The sequence below is a fragment of the Plectrocnemia conspersa genome, unplaced genomic scaffold (assembly GCF_051122295.1).
Source record: "Plectrocnemia conspersa isolate PC_06_02 unplaced genomic scaffold, ASM5112229v1 ptg000006l, whole genome shotgun sequence".
Lineage (NCBI taxonomy): Eukaryota > Metazoa > Arthropoda > Insecta > Trichoptera > Polycentropodidae > Plectrocnemia > Plectrocnemia conspersa.
Window position 1 is genome coordinate 12,215,617 of NW_028277170.1, and position 17,458 is coordinate 12,233,074.

Below are 17,458 nucleotides of genomic sequence, written 5' to 3' on the forward strand. Positions count from 1 at the left end.
GATTACTTTAATTTAAATTATATTATTGAGCTCATTTAATGAGTTCATTAAGTATTATTAGGGGGGGGGAGGTGTAAATTTATGTTTTTCATGGGGCGTCAAGTAACCTAGGGCTCATATAATGATGGTTATAGACAGCTCTGGCGAATCGCAGATGAGGATGTTTACAAACCAATTGAATCGCTTCTCTAACACACCTACAAAATGTGTTCACGTTTTAAGAAAAAACGCAATTCAGATGACTTGATAATAGGTAGTTAATATCCAGGGACGGATTTGCTATTAGGTGGTCTGTGCAATATTTCTAATTGTTGACCATCTTCTCTTGTGCGTGTGATGTGTGCGATTTCATTTGTTCGAGTGGCCATTATGGTGACCTTTAAATAATGACTAATGGCGCAGATAGGTAAGAAATCAAAGCTAAATATAATAATATATTATCTATATCGCTTTAAAAACGTATTTTGGTTTAAATTTAAATAAAGATTTTGTATTCATGTATGTTGTTGAAAGAAGTTTAATGTTTTGGCATACAATACCGTTTTTTTCTTCTAAGATTTGTCTTTGATTACGATGATCGGAGTTTGGTCGACTGTATTTGTGAAATAGACAGGTATTGGATTCAGCAAAATATTGACACAATAAAATTTCGGTAAAAGTGTATTAGTTATATATGTTTATTAAGATTATGAATATTTTATATTGTATATAGACGCATAATTATATTAATTGATCAATGAATACATTTTTTCACAATTATTGACGATTAATAAATAGGTAGACACATAATATTGATATTAAAGTTAATTATTTTTTAGTTAACCTGTATATGAATATGTATTATAATATGTATTTATTAAAATTGGACACATTAAATCTATTTTTGGTTATTTAATAGGTATAATATTATAGTATAATTTGATCCACACATACAACAGTGCATCGCCATGTACGGACGATCATAAGGGTCTCAAAATGAATTACTGGGTGGCGCACGAGTTGTTCGTGGAGAAACGCGTGCAACGCCTAACCGCGTACTTGGATTCAACCAGGAGAATAATCAGCTTTTCTAGAAACAAATTATTACCAGAAATTAAAAATGGATAATTTATGAGTCTAGTAAACAAAAAATGAATCGGTAAGATGCAGTCTATTCTACACAAGCTAGAAATGGATTTTACGGACAGTAATATTATGCTTATAGTGGGTTTTCAAAAGAATAGCTAACTTTGAGTCGACATCACAAAGTTTATCATTAACAATTGGAATGTTTTAATATAGAAGTTATGTTAAAACGTCGGTGGCTTTACAAATTTTCGTGTTGTACCTCAATAATACTAAGCCACAATAAGACTCAAAAGACGCACTATATAAATATCTTTTTATTAATAAAATAACTAGTCCGTCAATCAGACGGCAATTCCTAAACTTAGATACATACAACATTATAGATTAAACTTGTCATATATTTTTTTTAGTAATATAAAAAAATTGAAGATGGTCTTCCCTTAATTTGCATATAATACTACGACGAAAAATCTACAATACTGTAAAATGTAAGAGTTTAGAAAGAATCTTCATTAAGTTGCTTCATTATATTAAATAGTTTTACAATCTATACCCAAGATGACTATAACAAAGTCAAAAAATGTATGTATGTATATAATCATAAAAGTATTCGATATCGACAGAATACCTCATTATTTTGTTATTAATGGAAAACTTGATTTACAGTTTGGATTTTTTGTTGAACAGCTTGCAGACTTTTTCCGCTTGCTCAATACCAGATTCGTAGGCACCGTGAGCGGTCGAAAAGAACTTCTGGTGGCATGCCTCGCCAGCAAACAGGATTTCTATTTTACCGTCTATGTTAACTATCGGCTCAGTAAGAATCGAAGGGTCTATCTTGGATTTGTCACAGGAGGTTGTAATGTGGCTGTAGCCTCCCAGTTGGTAAGGGTTGCCGCTCCAAGTAGACCTTAAAAATCAACGAGAGATTTATTTATTACAGCACATTAAAAAAAAATTGTTATAAAAATATAATCATATTAATTTTATTTTTAATAGAAAATAAATCGCGCATATTTTATTAAATAAATAAATCGCTGCAATGAAATATTTTTTTGTAATAATATAATATAGTATTACAGCGAAAATATCCTTAGGAGTATTATTCGCAGAGATTTTTTTTCTTGATTATAAAACACCTATCGATCATTTTACAGCTTTATATACTTCTTAAAATATTTATGAAGCTTGAGAATTTGATGGATTTTTATGTAAATTATTTTCGTATTAGAATATTAATCCCTATCAATTATAATATCTTTAAAAAATTTATTCTAATAATATTTTTATTATATAAAGAAATTTTTTTAAATTTTCAAATTATACTATTTTATTTAAAATGTGTTTCTTTTGAAATAATATTGTTTTTTATATACATATTTATTAATTTCGCTCTTATTATAATATATAAGAATAAAACTCCCCCCAAAAAAAAAATTCTTAAGATCTCGGTTTTAGAATATTTTTCAAAAAAATTATTCCTGAAAAATTTTCAACATAATATAGGTATACCAATAGGCGTTCATCGGCATCGGAACCGAATCACCAGTGAAAACTTCTAACAACTTATGGCAGTGATTCTTTACAGTAACTTCTGAAACGTTCTGTAGATTTCGTTCACCATCTGAAGCAACCCATCCTAGCAGGTAGTTTGCTGCACCAACTGTTAGAACGTCAAATCCAGAGATGTATTTTAACCAATGTTCCTGAATTAATAATTATCAATTATGCAATTATAATATTAAGAATAAAGATTGATGATATTATTCACAGTAAAATCTCATCACAGTAAACTACTCAAATTAAATAAAGTAGTAATTCAGATTTATAAAACTTCTTATAACTATGGTAGATAATCTATATCTATGATACATTTTACTGTGCTGTGTTATTAATATGTGTATACCTCTTTAGTGAATGTCTTATTTTCGGTTATATCTTGTGTCCATATGAATTGGAATCCTTTATTATCTCCCCACCAAGATTCATTGAACTGTAAGAATATCTTTCCGACCATTCCGAACCCCATGTTATCGACAACATTGCCGTGTTTTAATGGTAGAATTGGTTCGAACATATCTCTATGACAAGATTTCAGCACACCCAAAGAAACCGTGACTATGACGTGTTTGGTTTCTATGACAGTTTCACCCTGGCAGCGGATTTCAATCCCTCCGCTTTTATTCCACAATATTTTTTCCACTGCAGTCGACATTTTGAAAATGTCTTTAGGCAAGTCATCGTGGAGACTATTTATAACTGAGGAAAATCCGTTTCTGAGATTAACCCTGATCTGATAGTCTTCTCCGTCAAAGTCGTAAAAGCCCCAATACTTAGCAGAAAGGTCATCTAAAGAATCACAAGCGTTATCAATGAGATAGAAGCACATATTCCACTGCAAAATATCTCTCCATTTCTTATGTTCAGATACATCGACATTTTTCCCGATGTACAGTTCAAACTCATTTCTTAGATAGTGACCGACTGAGAAGTCGCATTCACTGCAGTCGTCTACTGCAAACGACTCGCATTGCTTCAGAATGGTGCTGACTAAATTGCCAACTCTTTCTATGTCTTTTGTGGAATATTCCATACCATGTTCGTTAAAGAACTTTCCTTCACCTTCATAGGAGAGAGCGTCAGACACTAAACCATTAGCCTGAGCATATTTGGCCAATTTATTGTTTTTTCCATGTATCCACTGAGCGCCGTATTCAAGAAGATCTCCGTTGTTCATATGGAATGTGTCTATTCTTCCACCGACTCTGGAAGAAGCTTCTAGTACCTTAATGTTAAAAACTCCGTTTGAAATCAAGGTTTGGGCAGCACCTATTCCAGCAACACCGGCACCTACTATGACCACGTCATAAAATTCGCGTGTTGTAAAATTGGGAATTATGTCTGATCTGAAATTATAAATAGACAGTGAACATACTCGTATATTCATACAGATTATATATTCACTGAACTAGATTTGTATTATGTTTATTAAACAACAACAAAAATACTATAATACTATATTTTTTATTAATAAATAAATAATAAAATAACTGTAATTTAATGATATAAATACTCTGTTCAGAATACCTAGTCTGTACTATACATTGGTGGCAACACTGGTGAGAACATTTAACTGTTAAACCTTGATCGAAAGTATATTTCATACACTTTTCTGCTATTTTATTGTTTTACTGATAATCGTAGCGTATAAACATAGTTGAGATGCAATTTACAATAAAATATGTTTCAAGAATTGATAGCTATAGTAATAAAGTTTGTTTGACATATTTATGCAAATATATAAAAGAATGATGTGATTTTAGTATATATACACATCTCTTGACTTAGAATTTGCATCTCTTTCTTCTAACAAATGTTGACGAAAGAATCTCATACCGACTATAACAAAAAGAATATAAAAAAAAAATACCTTGCAAATCAACATTGAGCCCAATGCGCTAATACTTTAGACAAATGATTAATGACTAGCTATTGGAAGAACCTGTTTTTCTCTAATCTGTATCTTATACTTAAGATTTGTGACACTTATAAGGATGTGTGCTGTCGCCACATTTTAAATATGTATTCAGTGCTAATAGCTAAAGCACTTGACTCTCCAACTCGAGATTTCATAACAAGCACTCAGGAAATAAAAAACACTCACATACTGACGTTCATAATAGAGTTTAGGGAATGCGGATAATGCAGATGTAAAAAGTTACACCAGTTAAATTACTAAATTATAAATACATCATAGTTAAAGGGAAACAAGTGAGGGAATTAGATATATATATAATTATTATATTGTAGAAATAATATTTTGCTTTGATGTACGTATCTGGAAGCACAAACTGATATTATAATGCATAGTGTAAAAATTATCATAAAATTAGATTATATTTTAGAGAATCGAGCCCGGTACCTTCTGATTTTAAGTAGACCTAATGAGTTATGTAATACTAGTTACCTAAATAAATAACACTATAATAAATGTATAAATAACACAATTTATAAATATATTTTTAATTTATTTTATAAAACTATAATCCATAAATGTGATCTTACTTAAATAAATACAATAATAAATAAATAAATCCATATTATGATAAATACATATTCTATAAAAACTCAAAAATATTTACATTTTTACATATAATAAATATACATATTATTAAAACCAATATTATATTTTTTTAAATATAAAAATAATTTTAATGTTATAGTGTGTGGTGATATGTTAATAGATATGTTGCTATATATTTTTTAAATAAATATTTTTATAGACATTTAGAAAAAAATCCATGTAAAGTTCATCATATACCATGCAGTTATACTTTAAATTTAAATTATTTAATACTGTAATAAAGAGAAATATCAAGTATTATTGCCTATATTGGAAGAATTGTTAATTTATCATTTTTATAAGAAATGAAAAACTTACGTACATAAATAAACACACACATGTTTGAACATAAAGACAAATCACATATATGAAGAACGAACCACAGTAACGAGAAAATAAATAAAAATTAAATAAAGATCAATTTTTTTTATTTAAATTAATAATTCACATATTATATTTGCCTTTTTTTATTAACTTCTTGCACTGTGATATTTTAATAAGAATTTCTCTTTTGTATGAGTATTAATTGAATAATAAAATATTACATTTTTTTGCTTTTGAAAGTATATGTAATAAATGTTTCAATTTTTTTATCATGAGCATAATGTAAATTATTGCAGTGCAAAAGGTTAAATGTACAAAATAAAAAGAGTAATAATGTATTTACTTTTAATATTTAGATACATACTTTTTCAATGAGACATAATCAATAATTCGCTGAGCCTCTCGGTGTCCAGACATAACAGCTCCATGAACTGTCGAGTAATAATGAGGAGAAGTGGCTTCTCCAGCGAAACATAAAAATGGTTTTTGATTTACTCCTAAAATCGGTTCTCCCAATTTTTCTGATGAAACGTTAGCTTTATCAGAGTCTACACTGCGGCAAGAATACGATCCTCTAAAAAACGGGTCACTGTACCATTGAGATCTGAAAATATAGGTTTCGGTCATGACTACAGCAGTACTTTTGTTCAACATCAAACATATTCATTCTATGACGTATGGTTTCTTGACCATATAAATAGTAACAATCTTTATTGCACAGGTTTGGTTGTTATACTGAAAGTTGATAACAGTTTCCATCAGTCACTGGTTATCGACAATTTCTCTTAATTAATACTACTTTTATGTACTCTCCGTTGATATTTGAACAAGTGCAATTCAATAAATCAATAGCAACTTATGTATATGAGAAATAAAGGCAATGTTAATGAATGATAAGAAGCATCTCGATCAGTTCCAGAGAAAAGTAATAAAAAAAATCATGTTAGGACGTTGTTAGTAACAAAAAAGTCCCAAAAAGTAATATGTATAGAGATATTCTTCAATCGATATTTTCCAGGGCATAAAAGTACATGTAATCAGAACGGAAAATAAACGGTTGCTTAAAATATTAGCAAACTAAATCTTAAAAAATCACAGTTGGTAAATACATTGTGATCTACCCATTTTTTTATTTTTTTGTATTCAAATAATAATTTGAATCAACTTGCTGATATTTTTTTGATAATAAAATTTAATTATTCATGCTCACCTGGCAATATCTAATACTGGTGGTATATTACAATTTTTCCCAAAAAATCTGCCCAAAAGAGCCAAAAGTTTTTCTTTTACAATGTCGTTGCTCAACTTCTCCATATATATGGCATTGGAGCCAGTGACCCACAAGCACATCAAATTAGGTTGGGTTAAGTTACTGTGGAATCCGAACACGTTTATCAGCCATTGATCTTCTTGAGGAATATCTTTAAAATCCTCCTCGTTCCACAAAAATCCAACCCAGCTGTACTCAGTGGTCCACCATCTGCTCTCAAACTGAAGGTAAACCTTGTCCACGGTTCCAAACATTATATTATCAATACAGTTCACTTTATCCTCCGGCAACGGTGGATTAAATAAAGCATTATGACTGGAATAAGGATACAATACAAATGATGACATGTACAAATCTCATCATATTAAATTACAATATTTACCGATCTTTAAGTACACCCAATGAGACTGTTATTATCAAGTGTTTTCCATAATAAATGGTGCCATCTGTGCACAGAACTTTTACGATGTCTTTCATATCTTCGTTTTCGTACAATATATTGATAACCTCTTTGTTTATTAGTATTTCAAAGTCTTCTGGATTATGAGGGTTTGGATATGTTTTCTATTGGTAAAAGCTTATTATTTAATATTTATATGATAAATTCAGTCGTTCAATATGGCAAAGCTGTCAAAGAATTGAAGTAATACAAACGTATGACGTGAACAAAAAATGCGTTTAATTATATCCGTGGTATTGTCGATATTCGTATTCGATTCAGAAATCTAGACCTAGAGGAAATCTAAGAATAAACTAAGAACTTCTGGAGAAGGATGTTTGGTGTATCTTAAGGGAAAAGAGGCAATATTTCATTAGAAAAGAGGAAATATAGAAACGGTAACATTTTGGGAGTGTAGAAGAATCATAAATAAATCCAGTCAATCGGTGACTGTGAGCCATGCTCTTCATCAATAAGATAATGAAAAGGAAGAAAAAGAAGAATAAGAATTACAAGATGTGCAGAAGAGCCATATATAGTTTTAGCCGATTTTCTGTTGAAGAATTTTTTTAATCACAGTGATTCTGTTACTAAAAGTCAATGTCTATTCGAGATATTTAAGCGTCGATTGTGATTGTGATATCAAACATTAGATGAGCAGCGTTTGATTTTATATTGATTTGAGAGAAGATTACAATTTGTAGCAGTTTTCTGGGTGACTTTAGTGTCGGGAAAGGTGGTAGGACATTATCAGGCGCTTAAGATGAAGAATCTTATATTCATCGGTGATGAGAAATACTACGGAAAAGCACTAATTAAAATTAAAATAGTTAATATGCAACATACCATCATTACGTCAAGAATAGTACTAAAACCATTCCCTTTCCAATGCAGTAAAGGATCACCTTCGCAATGCCAATATTCTTCTAAAGTAGTTTTGGACGTCTCAAACCACGATTCAGAGCAATCAATTGAGTTTTCATATTTATGTAACCACTCCAAAGCTTGGCTAGCTCGATCTTTTGGAATATTTTCATATTGCGGCTTCTTAAGCAAATCTCCAAACCTGTATTGTAAAAAAAACATATGCTTATCGCAAATGATTACCATTATGTTTGAATGTGGATAATGTTAATCAGTGTATAGTTATTTATAAGGTAATTCCTAATTTAATATTTTAATATTCATTACACATACACTTGAATAAGGATCTCGCCAAGAGATTGTTCTTCTTTTATAATAGCCTTTGCCGAATCCATCGTTTCTGTGCATAGTTGGGCAATTAGCAGTGCCAAATCATTTGGTAGTTGTTCTCCTTTTGAGTCGCAATATGTTGTTTGTAAAACGTCGTAAGAACCGGACGATTCTACTACGTTCAAGTCTTTTATCATCTCGTAGATTACATTGTCATTTTCACCATGACACCTGAAATTAATAAATGATCTTTAAGTGATATTATTATGATTTAAATATACTTAAAAAAATAATTATGCAAAAATATTTACCATTCAGCTCCCATATCAATCTTAGCATCTCCAAATTTGATACTACAGATTCTACCGCCTGTTCTATTAGATGCTTCCAAGCCTAAAACTTTCAAATTGTTTTCAGCCAATTTGCTGAATGCTGCTATTCCAGCGGGTCCTAGACCGACGACAATCACTTCATATATAATCCTGAAAAATAATTACAAAATATTTTTATTTTAATAATATTATAGTAAAAATCAAATTATATTGATATTTTTTCTTTCTGCCTTAACATTATATGTATGTTCAATATTAATATTACATATACATTCCTCGATTTACGCGGTACTTGTTTTATGACATTTGAAATTGATGCGGTTAAGAATAACCTTTTTTTTAAATAAAATTTGTATGTCTAACACCCCCTTCTTGTACTTGACTTACATCTGGAGCCTCTCACACTGCCCATGCAGTGTGTCCTAAAGTGCTTTTTGGAGTACACGCGTGTACACGTACATACTATTTGACCATTATATTACAAATTTCATTTTATGACTGAATTTACGCGATATTTCATGGAGCGTATCGAGGGATGAGTATGCAACAAGCATCCAAAAAAAAAAAAAGATCACATTGAAATCTTAATTACGACAAATAAAATTTAGCAGCAATTTTATTCGTTAAAATAAAACTCTAATATAATTTTCATGTTTTGTATCTCTAAGAGGTGTGACTTCGCAGCCAGTAAGACGCAGGTGGAAACTAGTAAGAATTTTATTAGAATATATCACATATTGCGACAAACTTTGATGGGCGAGATCGTTAATCATTTAGTCCTTAAAGTGTATGCAAAAAAAATCCAAATATAATCTGGCGCTTAAAATGAAATGATATTGAAATGATAAAATGAAATTGCCTTTATCACGGCAGACGATCATAATTTCACACTTATGTAGCATTTAAAATTGAAAATGGTTTCTGAATTCAGAATTGTCAAATAATAGTCGCGAGCATCTCCAATACGCGTATCTAATATAGGAAAGTATTTATAGGATTCGCCAAAAAAGTCGCCATAAAATTTCGATGAAAATCTATTTGATGTAATGTATTGATCGCTTCGATGTGGTTTTCATGGTGGCCCATGCTACTGCGTTTGCGCAAAAACTACCCCGGGTCACTTCAGCGAAACTGCACTACATACATACATCTATGTAAATCTGTAAAGTGCATGGCATAAGGGAAGCACAACCTTTTTGTTGTATTTCTCAAAATTATATTCTTAAAAAAAATTCGACATCGCGATCTGTTTTCAGATGGTAGGGGACTTGCTATGTAACATTAGATGTTACAAAGTATCCTTACTATTATAGGTTTTAGGCGCGGAGCTAAGAAAATGAGAATGGATTTTTAACAAAGGAAATATTAGTAAATTATTTTATGAGAATGGATTTTTTAACAAAGGAAATATTAGCAAATTCAATTTTATATCATTTTAAGAAGTAAAACAATAATTTGGAAACGGATACAATATATAAAGCTGTAGTATAAAACAAAATGATAATATCAATAGCTCACAATAGATAAAAAAAAGTACTGAATAATCATAATCTGATTATATATTTTATAAATAATCTTAAAATGCTGATATGTCTAATGCATGATTAGCAGTTTTAGTCAAAAATTAATTGTATAATTTTCACAATTATTAAAAGGTTGACTAATGCTGGTCTATGCGCAATCGCAGACATGCGAGTACATCATCGTAAAATCTGTCGATACGGGATAGGTACATAGCCAGACAGGTTTCAGCGACCCCGATACCTACCTATATACTATGTGCGCGAGGGATAAACTTATACAATAGAACAATGCATTTTAATAGTATGTAATATAAAAAATATAAAAAAAGACCAAGCTGGTAACATTTTTTACACGTCGAATATTATAACAATTTACGAAAACAAAACTTCTTATTGCTGAAATTAATGTCGTCACGTAGAGAACAGCACAGTGAGACACCGTGATGTCATCGGAAATCGTATAATTTTTGTATGTACATATTAGCACGTGTGGCAGCATAGATAAGCAGCAAACAGAAACGTGGGCATATACTTTATATTTATAGATTCTATATTTTCATGTAAATTTGCCGAATATAGTACCCGCTTAGCGATTAAAGTTTTTGATAAATAAAAATAGATTGAGTTTATATCACCTTTCGTTCATGCTCGGTTCTGTTATAGGCTCTTTGTCGCTCATCTTGGTCGTAGACAATGGCTAGAGGCGAGGTGCGCCGGTAGGCCAGGACGACCGGTGTTCCGCCGGCCGGTCTGCAACTGAGCTGCTAGAGCGAGCGAGTGAGAGCTATATCGTCGCGAAAACGCCCATCGTTGCCATCGTTAAAAAATAACGGAATAGCCAAGCACACACGTACGGATCTGTCGTGCTTGGCCGACGGGCAGATCCGTGCGTGTGTGTTTGGCTATTGCTTGGTAGAATAGAAGTACAGGCAAACCTCAAATTTCGCACAATTCGCTATTTTGCACATTTTAAAAAATCGTTTTTTAAAATAAAAAAAAAATATAAACATGAGTGAGAAACGGAAAAACTTCAGTGTTGATACAAACAAAAATTTTTCAAGGACTCATAAACTTCACAGTGTCGAGACAAAGATGGATTTTATTAGACGTTCTGATAGCGGTGAATCTTTTGCTTCAATCGAACATTCGCATGATACAAACAGATATCTTCAATTTTGAAAAATAAAAATAAAATTAAGGAATACGTTTAAAATAGTGAAAATATATTTTAAAAGATTTTTTCCAAAAACATGGATAAAATGGAAAAATCTTTTTCATCATGGATCGATGACCAACATCAAAAAGATGTCCCTCTGAGTATTTCAAGTATTTAAGCAAAGGCTCTTGGTTTGCACAAAGATTGGAAGGTTAAAAGAATATTTTAACACGGTTTTTCAAGCAAGTAACGATTGGTTTAACAGTTTTAAAATGAGGTATTCTTTTCATAATATTAAATTTACTGGAGAATCGGCTGGTGCGGATGAAGATGCTGCTAAAAAAATCATTTTTCCACTATCTAAAATTATTGTAGATGGAGAATATTCCTCTAGTTAAATATTTAATGTAGATGAGACAGGTTTATTTTGGAAAAAATGCCTAGTCGTACATTCTTATCTAAAGAAGAATTAGTTGTCCTTGGGCATAAACCTTCTAAAAACCAATTGACATTGCTTCTTGGTCGAAACCTAGCTGAGGATTAAAATGTATGCCTGAAATGGGCTGAAATAAAAGAGTCAATCATGAAAATTTCATGGAAAAAATTATGCCCACAAATTATATATTATATATCCTTCGGTCTTTCAGCGAGCACAGTTGCTAGAATGGTTAAGCAGATTGTGAGTAATATAAATATACAATTAAATTTCAAGGCAATCGATTTTAAATATATTAAAATTTTGTTATACTTTAAGGTGTTCAATGCCTCTGATTATTCATTGATTCACCAGCAGGTACTTTATCTTCTTTAAGGTTAATTTAGTGGTCATCGAAAATACATTTTTAAATAACACACTTCATAACCAAACTACAACGCAATAAAAAAATAGCCAGGTTAATTGTCTTCAGGTTCACATTAACTGAAATCTCGTTGATCACATTAAAAGGGGTAGCGTTTCGGTACTTCTTTATTTACTATTACACTAATAAAACCAAATATACTGACTTGCCCTATCGTACAACAATTCGATTATTGAGATGTTTTGAACTCAAAAGAGCGATAAAAATCCACCTTCTTTTACTGTTACAGAATATTAAATGACTTTAAAAATTTGCCTTTGTTGCAGATATCATGGGATTTTTTAACGGATTTAACTTAAAACTAAAAGGAAAAGGCATTTCGATGACGATATGAATCTCTCACGAATCTTTAAGAAACTGGCATCTTACCTTAAATTAGAAGTACATATGTGATCTGCAAAGGAATGATATGATAAAAAGCAAATTTATAGAAAAAAAAATTATCAGGATTCTTAAAATATATCTTCCATGCGACTAACATAATCAATTAAGATCATACGCTCGAATATTTATATTTATATTTAGCAGCACATGTGTTAAAAGACATTTTCACAGATGAAGTATATAAAATCATAATATCAGATCAGAATTAACATATGGTCATTTGTAATAAATTTGGACGATAGATAATGACGAACTTTGATCCCAGGTGGGATCAAATGTTATCTCAAAAAAAGCAATTATATTATTTACATAATAAAGTTTACTACGTTTAAACTAATACGTTACATTTATTGTTCAACTATTTTTTCGCAAATTAACTTGTTTCTATAATAGCGTGTCCGAAAAATATGTATTAATTAAATATGAAAACATGTATTTCTTGTATATGATTATCTCAATATGATTATCCTCTGGTTTGCTTCTATGCCTAATATATTGACGATCTGGTCTTTCACAAAAAAAGTTTGTCAACTCTTGTGCACTATAGTATATTATTATAAATTAAATAAGATTTTAAAAAAATGTTTAATTTTGTTATTATATTAAATTGTTACAAATAAAGTAACCGTTTTTTTTTTTGAGATATTATATAAAACGCTATATGTTTTTACTGTAATTGTATCAATCAAAATATGCTCTAATTACAGAAATGATATTTGACCTACGAGCTAACAATGAATAAGTCCATTGTATATAAAAATCTTTATTAAGAGAGGTTGTGAAGCTGTCAAAGGCTTTTATAATATCACTCTAATTATTGAATTTCGTATTTCAAAGAAATATGTATAAATGTTTAAAAATTTGATATTCTGTAATGGAATATAAGGTCAGAATAAAAAGTCAAGGGAATATGAGGGATGAGGCAACCTTTAAAATCATAATTTTGCAGTATGAGTTTTCGTTAAGTCTATTCACCAAAATCGGATATATTATGGTTTATTTTCTATGCATGGTTTGAATTTCCATACAATAGGATTTTGCTGTAATAAGCTTAGCTAGCTTAAGAAAAAATTATTCTTTAAAAATACCATACATATTGTTACTACAATTATTTCTCTTATGGTCATCGTAGAGAATCTTTTTCTGATTTATGAAACAAGTTTTTTTACTTTTGTGAGACCAAATTCTCGGCATTAAATATTATTAAACTTAATAAAAATATTAATCCGACTAAGAAATCAAATTAGTAGCGCTTACTTATTCTTTGATAAATAAATAAACAAAAAATATACCATTTTTTTGCTAGAGCTGCAAATATCACAAAATTATGGATATATCTAGATGTGACTCGATACTCGAGCTAAGCTAGGTTTTTCAAAATTTTGTCACATTAAGCTCAAAGGGTTTGCTATCACTCGGATAAAATCATAACAGACAAGTACTTGTATTATAAATCGCAGAGTGAATTTTTTTATAATAAGAAGTTTTTTATTCAAAATTATAAAGTTATTTATCTTGTCATGTTTTGTTTACCGTAATAATTTCTGTATTTATTTTTAGCATTAGAGGCTATAAAAAATAGGTTTAACACTTACATTTCGACATCATCTGTGCTGCATTAATACAAATATACATATATGCATAACAATATATTTATAAAATCAACATTGTATTTACTATTTTTTCTTTAGTGGATATATATTAAATTTTATGTTTTGAATTTTTACAATGGTTTTGCGAATTGAATGTTGGAAATCAATAAACTACATTAACCAAAATAATTCAAATTAACAAAAACACACCTGCATGATCATTTCTCTTACATATGTTACCTCTGTATAGTATATCAATATGGGAGTATAAAGGATATTGCGGGTAATGTGAAAAATCAAAGCATAGAACATAACATAATTTATTTGACTCGATAAAATTTGTGTTAATAGTATATTTTTAATAGGTAAACCTATATACTTTGGGCTGAGAAGAAATCACATGATTTTCCTCTATTATTTTTGTAAGCGATGCAATCAACAACCATCGTATCGATATTACATAATTCAACCACATGGTAAACATGATGTAGTATGTATATGTATGTACATACGCATATACTTATGTATGTATAATACAACACAAACACGCGTATATACACACAAGCAAAAATATAAATGGATACATTTCAACTATACATAACAATAACAATAATAATAATAAAATTAATAATAATAATAATAATTTTAATAATAATTAAATTAACATTCAAGAATAAAATTCAGGGCAAATTAATACATGTATATATATATATATATATATATATATATATATATATATATATATATATATATATATATATATATATATATATATACATACATATACATATACATATACATATATATAATATAATATATAGGGATCCAATATTTTTTATTAAACAAAAGGAATCCACTGATATATGATCGACTGGGATAGATAACCAGACCCGGATTAATGATAGCCCTATATACATGTATAGATGAACCAATGAGTAAATATACACCAGAAGATACATTCTTATATAGTTTTACATACTATGAAGTGAATTTAGTTTTTTAGGGCTAATAAAAATTATTGTTAACATTTTTTTTTACTAAATTTGATGGTGAAGGACACAAAGGTAATTTAATGAATGACCGTCCTGTCCATCGCCGATCTCTAATAATCGATCAGAATTTCTTCTATTTTGACACCAGTAAGCCTTTTTCCTATTATTTACAATCACAGTTCCCTTGGAATAGCTCACAAGGGCTTAGGGTCCAGTTAATTTTAGACTCCGGACCCCTTCGATGGAGAGTTCGTGTCCGCGGCACAAGTCTATACAGAAATATTTTTTTTTTAATTTTAATTTTTTAGAATTTCCTCTATTATACTTTAGAATCATTGCCCCCAACCTTAAAATTATCCTTAACAAATTTAATCCAGTTTATCATTTGTGATCGTGAAGAACTAATACTAGTCGGCTGTGAGATACTCGGAGAATTAATATACTAGATAGAAGAGGATATATATACATATGTATGATATATATAATTGAATATATATATATATATGTATTAATATATATATATATATAAATAAATATATATATATACATACATACATACATTCATACATACATACATATATATGTATGTATACAGGACATGCGTATATTATACAGACAGAGCCGCGCCGAGGATTTCTAACGTCCTAGGAAAACCATATATGCGTCTTAAGCTTAACAGCAAGCCCAAGGTGATTGGTAAATAAAAAATAATAAATAAATAAATAGCATCGCAGTGGTGTTCTCTTTCGATAGGCGCCCTAGGCATTCGCCTAACCGAACGGCGTGGCTCTGCAAATATGTACACACACTCACACATACATATTTAAAATATTTCATTTTGCACATCGTACAGATTAGTATTTATTCAGAATAATAATATATTTTATATATTATGTTTATAGTTTAGTTCTCGTGTAATCGGAAAAAGCTACCAAAAACAATATTCAATGTTAATAAAAAATGAAAATAAAATAAGCAAATTAAGCAATGTTTTGGCGATAATTTAAAATCTTTTTCACACAATTTGAATAATTATAGATTTATTCCATTGAAAAATTTCAGTCGATGAAATTAAAAATTATAATCTAATGCAAACATTCAGATATACACAACAATATATATATATATATATATATATATATATATATATATATATATATATATATATATATATATATATATATATATATATATATATATATATATATATATATATATATATATATATATATATATATATATATATATATATACATATATATATATATATATATATATATATATATATATATATATATATTATATATATATATTTACTCACAAAAATTCAGTCTTTAGCAACCATAACGGTCACCGACGTAAAAAAACGCAAATTTTAAACTTATAAGTTCTTAGATTATATTTTATCTCAATTTAAATAATACCAGATATATAACATTTATAATGTTAAAATAAAATAACAACATAAATTATTTTAAGAATCAACAATAATATCATTTTAATTGACAACATTTAAGTGCTTTGCTTTAATTTGTTATAAATTTATAATAATAAAACAAAATATTTTATGTGATATGGCGAACTGTAAACTATAAAATAATATTAAAAAGTAATTATGTATATAATATAAAGATAATAGATAAATTTATTTATATGTATACAGAGCCGTGCCGAGACGTGCTAGATAATGTTTTGGCGTCCCATGTATTAAATATTTATACTTATTTACATATCTTTGAAGTAAAATTTTAATTGTACAATTATTTCCATTTTTAGATACCAATGGATGCATTTTCCTAGATTACCTAAATCGGCACGGCCATGTATATTAAACACTTCAGATAAAAATTGCTATGTATAAATTTTCATAATCGAATCCATGAAAAAATCTTATCATTTGAGCTTTGCATTATTAACGCATATCCTCTATTTAAAAGCTACTTGAGCGAGTTAGACAATAACATACACACTTGCTTAAGCTTGAAAATGTACACATTACACTTTACTTTTGTTAATCGAATAATTTTTAAAGGGAAAGAGAGAGCACGTCGATATTTAATAACTATATGGTTTTTGATTTATGCGTCTCGCATGTACTCACGTCACTACGGTGTTTTTTTAATTTGGTCCAGAACTGGCATTGAAACTTTAGAATAACTTTGTTTGGTCGAAGCATAAATCAAATAATGTTTATGTATAAT

At 29.3% G+C, this 17,458-nt stretch overlaps 1 protein-coding gene across 2 annotated transcripts; it reads right to left on the bottom strand.

The window, feature by feature from the left end:
- Positions 1-656: 656 nt before the first annotated feature.
- Positions 657-11,031, bottom strand: LOC148234250 (spermine oxidase). 2 transcript variants are annotated; one of them, XM_088187883.1, is made up of 11 exons: positions 10,909-11,031; positions 8,730-8,900; positions 8,422-8,649; positions 8,071-8,290; positions 7,168-7,349; positions 6,726-7,100; positions 5,880-6,119; positions 2,975-3,974; positions 2,581-2,774; positions 1,733-1,978; positions 657-1,069 (listed from the first exon to the last, which is right to left on the bottom strand). In XM_088187883.1, exons 1-11 carry the CDS (start codon positions 10,950-10,952, stop codon positions 1,045-1,047), a joined length of 2,925 nt encoding a protein of 974 aa, XP_088044009.1. In that variant the 5' UTR covers positions 10,953-11,031; the 3' UTR covers positions 657-1,044. The 2 variants fall into 2 exon arrangements, with proteins under 2 accessions (XP_088044009.1, XP_088044011.1); XM_088187885.1 differs by lacking the exons at positions 657-1,069; positions 1,733-1,978; positions 2,581-2,774; positions 2,975-3,974 and adding an exon at positions 5,294-5,424.
- Between the last annotated feature and the right edge of the window lie 6,427 nt (positions 11,032-17,458).